Here is a 10,794-nt window from a genome sequence, read left to right on the forward strand (position 1 = left end):
GATTGTGTCAATGCATCATCACTAATATTAAAAAACGCGATGTGCAAGAAGACCTATTCTGAACTAATAAATAAGACACAGAAAAGAAAATGTTATTACTCACGAGTATAACAAATACCCGCGGTCACTATGCTCGTTAAGAAATCTACGTAATACAACCAGTCACCCGTGTCGATTCGGACCTTTCATCCTACGACATGATTGAGTGACCAGAGGAACAAAAATGCATGCGACTCACGATAAGATGGGAGGATCATAGTCGGTGACTACCGATGCTGTGAAGACCGTCATCAAAGAGAAGCCATGCAGCAGTCCCATCATGGAAAGAACTATAGCGATACATAGAATATTATAATTTGCTCTTAAATATGACGTTAATTAGTTGGAAAATTTGAAGTAGTGGGAGATCTCTATTATCCTCTATTAATTTCTATTAAAATTTTAATAACTATATCCAAATCACGAGTAGCGAGGAATAGAATTAAACAAAGTACAGATTACAAAATTACTTACATTCTTGGCTTTTGAAGTTCCACTAGATCCTTTTCAGGAAACAGAAGGAAGAGGAAGGAGTGATAAACCTTTAACAAAATATGACTTATTATACATATATGAATAATATATGCGTGAATAATTTATTTTGAAAATTAAGTAATGATTCGACAACAAATTTGAGATAATGTAATGTGGAATTCTATGAAAATGTTGAACCTTAATGATAATAAAAAAAGTAAAATTGCTAGTAAACTCTAATTACTGTACAATTGAAACTCTGACATTAAAGTTTAAAATCAGACTTGTTTTTTCATTATGAATAATTAAAGCAGAATACAAGGTATAAAATTAATTGGTATACGATATGCAAAGATTCTTACACGTTTAGTTTTGAAGCATCACTGCGTCCTTCCCGAAGCGCATGGAAAGGTAGAAGTTATGAAAAACTGAAACAAAACATGTGAAATCTAATCTAACTATAAAAATAAGAAGGCTAAAATAATAATTTTTAACCACTTTATTTTTAATTTTATGATGATAATCTAATCATTTCTGAAGCACGTTAAATATATTTTTTGTGTATTTCAATATTATAACTATAGATTTTATGTCAATGGAAATTAATAATAGTTCGACCAAAATACTAATAATCAAATAAATTAGAATGCAATATACAGAGATACTTACATTCTTGAATCTGCTTTGTTATGATAACTCAATCATTGCCAAATCTGCATGGGAAACCAACGAATTGATTATTAATCGTCTGTGTCGTCCATTTTGTATTAGTTCGAATTATCGATTATTAATCGCTGTGGCGTCTGTGATGTGAACCCCTTTTCTTTTACTCACGTTACCAACGAATAATCTGTACAAAAGAAAACCAACAATTTCAAATAAATGTATGACAAAAAAATCAATAATTTACAATAACATTACAATATCTGAACAAATTATAGTAAGATAAAGCAATAAAATCCAAAGTCTGCCTTAAAGACCAGTAATGTGAATTTTCAATAATTTTAATCATCAAAAATACAGCAAAAAATGAATGTATAATAAACCAATCATTTACAATAATGAAACCAATTATAGTGACATAAAGTAATAATAGAATCCAAATTCTACCTCAAAAACCGATAATATGAGATATCGATGATTGTAACTTGTTAAGTACACAGTCAACGATGAAAATAAAAAAAAATTTCTTAATTTTACTAAGATTATAATTAATAAATGATTAAATACGAACATACTATTTAAATGAAGCGGATAGAAGTGTAGAAATGCTGATGAAGTCGAAATGAAAGTACTAATAACAACAGGGTAATGCTCGACAAGACGAATTCTCGCTCCACGGCATTCAAGAGTACAATGACAGACCACGATTCTCCGCGAAACTACGACTTTCGAATATTTCGCACCAATAGCAAAGCTCCATTTGACGTGACAATATATTACGTCAATAGGAACAACGGTCAATTACATTTGAGAATATTCTCCACCAATAGGCACGCTTGATTTGACTTTGACAATATATTACACCAATAAGAGCGTTCGATTTTTGTATATACAAGCGCGCGCAAATTTAGCGTATTCAAACAGTCAAATTGATGAAATTGAGGAATAGAAAACATATTTAAGACAATGTTCAGTAACAAGTACGAATAAGATTATACTCTTAATGAAAAGCTTTTATCTTTCATCATAATTTTATGTTTATCATCAAGCATAAAGGGTAAAAATGGAGATTGAGAAAAATCTATCATAAAATAAAGAATATTATAATTCGTTTTTAAAAACATAATGTTGATTATTCAAATTGTTTAAGATAATTAAAGATTGTTGTTTATTAGACTTGAATATTAATAATTGTTAATATGTTAAATGTAATAGAGGTTGATATTTTGATAACAACAAATATCATAGAATGCAAACTGTGAAGAATACAATTGCAAAGATACTTACATGCTTGACTTTTGAAGTTCTTCCTAGAAAATATGAAGAAATGCAGTTTATGAGAAATCTGTAACAAAACATGAAATATTACAATTCGTTGTTAAACACATAGCATTAATTATGTAAGAAGATAGTAGAAGACAAAATATTACTAAATTTAAAATTCTAATAAATACAAAAATTCTATTTCAACTCTAATATAATAGTTTCATATTCAGAAATCTAGCAGTTTAATGATTTCTGATGTATGTTAAACATTTTTATTTTATAATTCAATATTACAACTTTAAGATTTTATTTCAATAGAAAAACATAAAACTTTTGAAATTATCAATCATCTTTACTTTTTACTTAATAATGATTTAGGCAAAATATCAAGAATAAGATAAATTAGAATACAATATACGAAAATACTTATTTATAAAAGTACCTACTATTCTTGAGCTTCAGGAGAAGTTTTTCGAAAATGATATAAATTATTGAAACGAAATCGAAATGGCAGTACTACGATGTATTATTACCTATTATAATTGATATTATAATCGATTACGATAGGTAATAATAATATATTGGTTCTCGATGCTTTCTCAATGTAGGTATGACCTTGATTGAATACTAATAATCGTCTATTCGCATCCAAAAACAACAAATCGCCCAAATTTTATTAGATTATAAATATAAAATGAACCAAATTAAGATTCTCACTATTTTGAAGCAATAACTTGATGTGGTATATTAAATTTTTCACTTTTATAACGAACTCTTAGAAGCTGCTTCCTTCTTTCAACATAACGCCGCGCGAAATGGTATAATTTTAAATTTTAATTCCTATTTCTGCCACCAGGGCGAAGATAACTCAGATACGTATCATCAGAGAGGAAACTCTCTACCACTCTCTGATATCATGTATACTGTTAAAGAGAAAATTTCCTCTCTGACATTGTATACGTAGTATTGCACACTAATGCCACTCGTTAATCGTTGTTACACTTGCATATTTACTATATGAATGTGCATGCGTTATTAGACAAGGACACAAGGGGTCTCTATGCAGCGTTTTCTTTCTATTCCTATATCGTTTGTTCAGTGCGCTCACTCTATTTTTATATGCCTATGATCCTGTACCATTATCCTGTACCATGTTAGTGATATAAAAATATAGATAATCCGACTGTTTATGCTCTGTCGATAAAATCTGAATGTAAACACAATTATCAAGTTCGCCACTAGTGGCGCATATGTTTGAGAATTCTATGTAAGATAGGAAATCTAACACGCCATTTTAAAGTGCAGTGTCATCAGCGCGCCGTTAAAAGTAAATTAACCGCGTGTAGAGTTTTTAATATATTTATCAAAACAAGGTGTTCGAAATATCAACTATGTCAGGAGGAGCCTTATTTGGAAATAATGCTTCACGCGGAACCCCTAAAAATTTGGTGGAATTTAAAGCGGGGAAAATGACTATGAAGGGAAAGATGGTTTATCCAGATATTCGAAAAGGACAGCTTTACGTTTATCAATCTGATGATTCATTAATGCATTTTTGTTGGAAAGATCGTGTGTCAGGATATGTTGAGGATGTAAAGATATTTTTTATTATCTTTAAAATTCATTACAATTCAAAAATATTTATTATTTGTAAAATTGATATACTTCTTTCAAACTTTGTTTAGATTTCTCTATAATCATCTTATCGATATTCTTTATTTATTTATAGGACCTGATTATTTTTCCCGATGATTGTGAATTTAAACATGTTCCCCAATGTAAAACTGGAAGAGTATACCTCTTACGATTTAAATCATCGAACAAAAAATTCTTTGTTTGGCTTCAGGTAAGATGGGTTTTAATGTTAAATATTAAATCTCACACATTTGTTTATATTTTGTGCGAATTATATTATAGAAAGTTAGTATTTATGAAGGGAATAAAAAAGGTGTAGATTTTTAAAATAACAAAGACAAAATGATTATTTTTTCAATGTTTATAAATTACTTGTTAGGTAAATTCTTTAGTTAATAAGGAACTTTGCATGTTATATATGAAACTTTTATATAAAATATTTTTATGTGTTCATTGCTTTACATTAATACCTTTCTAATGGTATATATGAAGCTTAATATTTATTTACAATTAAAAGAGACCTATCTATAATTGTTATATATGTTCTTATCACTTATACATTTTAAACATGTATTATATTATACAGGGTATTTTGTATACTGGATACGATAGAATATCTCACAAAGAATTAAAATTATCAAAAAAAACGTTTCAATGAAAGTTGCATAACCAATTATCTTTTTGCAGGTTGAGTATTAGAATGGTTCTGTGGTTTTTTAAATGAGACCATATATGTGTTAGTACACTAATCAATTCACTGTGGAATTTTCTATAAAAAGATATTAACCTATCTATGTCAAAAAACTATTTGTTTAGTAGATATTTAAAATTTAATTTGTCATATGAAAGACAAGGAGAGACACAAGACAATATTCTTGTTTATGTTGTTTTTATTTTTCACATGTTACAATGTAAACATAAGATAACCATTTTGCGTCTTTCCTTGTCTTTCATACGACAAATTACATTTAAAATATCTGCTAAACTAATAGTTTTTTGACATATATAGGTCAACACCTTTTTATAGGGAACACCAAGGTGGATCGATTAGAATATTAAAAAATATATGATTCCATTCAAAAAAATTATGTTGTACCTAAAATCTCCTCCATTATACAATCCGCAAAAAAGTAATTTGCACCATATGATGTCCCTTTTCAACCCAAACATTGTTAAAACATTTTTTTGATAATTTTAATCTCTCGTCAGATATACTACCATTTCCAGCTAAACAAAACACTCAATGTACATATAATAGGTTATGCACAATAATATATGCATGACACATGTAAAATCATCTCATCCAAAATTATTAAATCGGTAATTAATTAGATTAAAAATTATATATTCTTACCTTAGACTTTCGCTCATTACCTCCTGAGGTAGAAATAGATTTCAAATATAAATAAGAATGTAATAATATTTTTATACAAAATATTGTAGAATGTATTATGAAGCAACTAAAATATATAGATATATCATATAAAATATATATACGTACTTTGTGTAGTCTAGGAAAAGATATAGTAATTCCACAAAAATTGATAAGATATTTTAAAAGTAGTTAATGCTACATGCCTCATTTTTATACAGGATCTTAAAACAGACAAAGATGAAGAATATTGTAGAAAAATTAATGAAGTTCTTAACAATCCACCAACTCCTGGATCACAAAGAAGTGGTAGTACAAATCCAGAAGGAGATCTGCAGAATTTATTAAATAATATGTCACAACAGCAGTTAATGCAATTATTTGGTGGTGTAGGCCAAATTGGTTTAGGTAGTTTATTGGGTACAATGAATAGACCTCAAGGTGTGCAAAGTACTAGAACATCTACAACAACTGCATCGACTCGAGTTACTACAAGTACTGTAAGACCTGCTACGCAAATAATATCTTCAGCATCGTCTGCTAATGATCCCCCTAAACCTAATAGTAAGCGTACTTATTGTATAGTTTATTATATAATTTGTATAAGTGATTCACGTAAATCTCTGCTTAGGTGATAATAAATCATCATCACGAACATCAGGTACATCAACACCTGCTTCAACAACAACAACAACAACAACAACAACAACAAATACAAATAACAAAATTCAACTTAGTGATCTACAAAACTTTTTATCAGAGATTCCAACACCTACAGGAACAGAATCTGTTGTTCAGGTAATATCTTTTCTCCATATATAGCTTTATATAATATATTTTTTCTACATTTTCAGCTTTTCAACAATATTATTATTGTAAAACTACCTCATTTTCAAAATATTAATATAAATCTATCTAATGTTTAGGTTCTAACAGCTAACAATTTATACCCAGAAATAATAATAATCTAAATTAAATGATGTATAACAATATACATTGGCACTCAATAATATCTTATATAGAATATCTTGTATATCTTTTTTATTTATTATAGCTTTTTTGTTCAATCAACTGAAAGACGACAATCATTGAAACCACAACTTTAGAATAATCTTATACATAAGAAATACACATAAATTAGAATTGGGACATAGAACACGATAGGACAGAAAGCAACAACAAGAAAGAATCTTTATATTCTTTCAAAAATAATAAAAATAATAAATGTGCATTTATAAAGGTAGTCAATTTTATATTATATTGCTGTGAGATTTGCTGTAATCTCAAAATATATAAGTTTTCATCTTTATTATTTTTTATGCTCTTCGTTTTAACGAAAATTGAGATACTCTAATTGGTAACAGTTATAACAAATAGAAGAAAAACAGATATAATAAAGATACAAAATACTAGGGCAACAAAAGGGAGATATGAAAATATTAAATGCTATATGACTATACAAATTTTTTCTACAGAAATATTTGCTGAATAAAATAATATATATTTATGTTTCATTTTCTTTTTCTCTCTTTTTTTTCTCTTTTTATTTCGATTATTTAATGTCGAATCAATCACTTGTATGGGTTATTAACGACTCAAGGGCGAAATCATTTTCTTTGTAAGCAAGAACATATACATTACTTCAGTACAAATATTTATTAAAACCAAATAGATAAATTATCATAACATACTAGTATAACATACTAGTATTTTTAATAGCTTCTTTTTTTCTAACATGCTATATGTTGTTTTCTGTCATACTACATAATTTTATATAGAAAACATTAGAAATATGTTTGTATCCATCTTATTTTGCATGTCGCTAGAATGAATTTTAATCGTATAAAAAATTTCATTCTTTTTTTTTAATACAAAAATTTCCCATGTGTAGAGTATGGTTTTATAATAACTTTATATTTGATTTTTGTGTCATTATTTTATTTTACATTTATACATATAGATTAGATAACTTCCACGCAAACAAACGCGCGTGCGCATTGATATTATATATCACACATCTTATCAAACATATATTTCGCATTTTATATTGTATAATTAAATATTTCAATATTGTGCAATTACATTTTGTTCAGTCACAACAATTATTAAACAGTAGTTCACTGTAATATATTATCTGCTTTTTTTATTAATTATATCTTTTCTTTCAGCTGTTATCATTATCAGGAACAGAATGGTATTCTTGATAACATACTTGAAATGATATTTCATTGTTTAATGACTTGAAATTATTTCCTTTCTAACCAGCTCTTCAACGTATATTCTGTTGTGTCATTTTTTGATATCACAAGGTTGATTTAATATAAATTTTTTCGTGGTATAAATTATTAAATTTCAAAGCCAGGTATTAATGGATATTTTATACATTTATTTATCAGAACTAACACATGTGTCAAATAATTACAAATATGATAATTTTTAATTTGTACAAAACAGTATTTATTTTTTCAACACTGATAAATCTTTTGTTATTATAAATTATGACTATGAAATTTTCAGTGTACTAATTAAATTATTGATATTGATATTATTTATAAATCTTAAAAGATAGAAAGTGGTATACTAATTGCGTACACAGTTTTTGTCTATTTAATATTTTTATTTTATTATTTGTATGCTTTGCATTAATTTGCTTAATACTATTATAAGATATGCAAAAGAGAAGATATAATAAACAAACGAATAATATATATTAAATATTATGAATTTTTAATTTTATCTGTGTAACATATTAATTTTTATCATTTCATAGAATCAGTGGTACCACCAATAGTTGAAACGCAGTATAGAGCCAATTAAACTATTACTATAAAATCAAAGGGCAGAGGCATGGTTGTTTCGTTATTTAATATTCTTTTCCACATGAACTTTTCCTGGCTGTCGGAGACTCTCGCTCTGTTGAGTAGTTGGGGAAGTTTCTCTGGGATTATTTGTTGTTTTCGGCCACCTACAGCACAGCTTATTGTCCGGCAGAGGGGAGTAGCAACTGAGCTGACCAATGTCATCCCTGCGGCAATTTCTGCAACGGAAAGCTTGGAGCGTGCAATGAGCCCGCACTTACCACCAGGGGATCACCTGTGTACCACGCTAGTGTCTCCCCAGTTCTCCCAGGCGCTATCAATGTTCTGGTCTGCTTTGCAGTCAGGCCAGGCGGGACCTGTCATCCGTCAATTTGGCTTGGGTCCAGATGCTGTCAATGCTGCAGCCAGTGGAAACATTGAAGAATTCGTCACTGCTCTCGAGTCTGAAGCTAAGAGTGGCCAAGAACAAACGCAGCAAGGACAGGAGGACAAAAATACTAAACAAGCTCCACCAGCATCTAATCCTGATAAGAAAGGTGATGATGATGAAGGATTGGATTTAGATTAAAAATAGAATTTAACAATATTTTCATTTAGAAGATATACAATGTGTATTACATTATAATCGTTTATGTGTAATAAATAATTCCTTAATGAATGATATACTTTGTTATAATATAATGATATTTACATATATCTCTCCTTCTTATTGTAAATATATCAAGTTTTTTAAATTTCAAATCCAATAAAATTTGTATAATAAAACATCAATGAATAAATCAAAATTAAAAATGACCTCCAAATTGAATTTTTTAATTTTGTAATATATTGTATTTAGTTAATATTATTAATATAATGATATATTATTGATACATATTACTAATACATGTAGTTATACTTTTTATGTATATAATTGTTAGCCTTTAAAAAATTTTATATAATCTATTAATATTAATTTATATAATCATCCTGTAGATTCAAATTTTAGCAAATAATTCTTGTCTTTCCAAATTTAATTGGTTATAATAAAATACTATTTTTATATTTGCAATTAATTAACGATATATTGTTTTTCAATTAAGTGTTTTTGAACGAATTATGGATAAATATGAACATCTTAAAGTAAAGTAAGTAAAAGTAAAAAATATAAAATTTCCAAATTATGTACATATTTGTATATAATTTCATATTCTTCAATATTTAATGGCGGGAATATAATTGACCAATAGAAGAACATTGTTTACGACGCACAAACACGTTATTGGCCAACGCGGATAATCGATATAGAAGATTAAATATAGTCATTCTATCATGTTCTGCGTAAAATTGCACAACTTGTGTTAAGAAACAATTGTTATGTAAATTCAGTATTTCTACTCGGTTCTTCGAGTATTTAATATAGTTCTCTCTTATTAATATTATATATTAACAAGTTTGTCTCTTATAGTATAAACACTGGCAGAACGCATATAACCTATGTTGCCAGACAGTTGTATAGTTAATTCACAGAATTTCTCATTGGTCTGTCGATTATGACATCATCCAGGAACGGCTCAAAACAAGAAATCATATATTTGAAAGTACTTCTCTATATTTTATTTAAAAATAGCTGTAATTTAAGAAATGGTAAAGTACAAGTATTTCTAGTTACACAAAAGTCGTAATTATATAATTTTTAATGTGTACAATTTTATAATAATGTTGGGTTAAAATAAAATTCATTTTAACGATATTATGATTAAATTAAATATTTTATTGATAGTCTCTTAATTATCCAACTTATACAAAATTTAATGATGTTTTTTTATTATTTTTCTTATAAAGGATTATATGTTGTTTAATAATGTATAACTAGTTGATAGTTAAAAAATTCTGTATTTATACAATATGACGTATTAAACCAAAGATAAAAAGGATTTAACATTAAATCCTTATTGCATAGACTGTTATTAAACATAATACTATATACAGTTTAATTATATGTAACAAGTAAATAGATTTAAATGCCATCATATGTACATCATTGTTTGTAAACAAGTCCATGAGACAATGATACCTCATTCTATTTACTTGTTACAATCCTGACCACATGAGCATTCGCAATAACTGGTGAATCGAACAAGTAGTGGGGTCTTTCTCGCGGATGTTGATTACTGTTTCGGTGAATGTTGCCGAAAGTTTCCCGGTAAATTAATGAAAAACATACGGCGTTCGTTATGCATAAAATATAAAAGTGCATTGAAATACTTTATAACAAAGATTACTGTACATCAGTATCGGTGTCATTGTAAAATAAGTGCGAGCATTACGATAAAATATTATTGTTTTATGTCTCTACTAACATAACAGAAATGAAGAGAGTGTAGAGTGTATGCGAGTGCATTCAACATACTCACACAATCGGTATATTCGACATGTTCGTGTACAATGGCAACCTTGACACTTGGTGATCGTTTTTGGCGGCTTCGTTCCGTTCTTACTGAAATCGTGTTTGGTAGGATCGCGTCGTGAGTGAAAGCGGCGGTG

General features: G+C 28.1%; 1 protein-coding gene across 2 annotated transcripts; it reads left to right on the forward strand.

The window, feature by feature from the left end:
• Positions 1 to 3,711: 3,711 nt before the first annotated feature.
• LOC126872526 (proteasomal ubiquitin receptor ADRM1-A) lies at positions 3,712 to 8,929 on the forward strand. 2 transcript variants are annotated; one of them, XM_050632596.1, is made up of 5 exons: positions 3,712 to 4,034; positions 4,172 to 4,288; positions 5,671 to 6,013; positions 6,081 to 6,247; positions 8,441 to 8,929. In XM_050632596.1, exons 1-5 carry the CDS (start codon positions 3,834 to 3,836, stop codon positions 8,834 to 8,836), a joined length of 1,224 nt encoding a protein of 407 aa, XP_050488553.1. In that variant the 5' UTR covers positions 3,712 to 3,833; the 3' UTR covers positions 8,837 to 8,929. The 2 variants fall into 2 exon arrangements, with proteins under 2 accessions (XP_050488553.1, XP_050488554.1); XM_050632597.1 differs by having other exon boundaries at positions 8,609 to 8,929.
• The last annotated feature ends 1,865 nt before the right edge of the window (positions 8,930 to 10,794 follow it).

The sequence above is a fragment of the Bombus huntii genome, chromosome 13 (assembly GCF_024542735.1).
Source record: "Bombus huntii isolate Logan2020A chromosome 13, iyBomHunt1.1, whole genome shotgun sequence".
Lineage (NCBI taxonomy): Eukaryota > Metazoa > Arthropoda > Insecta > Hymenoptera > Apidae > Bombus > Bombus huntii.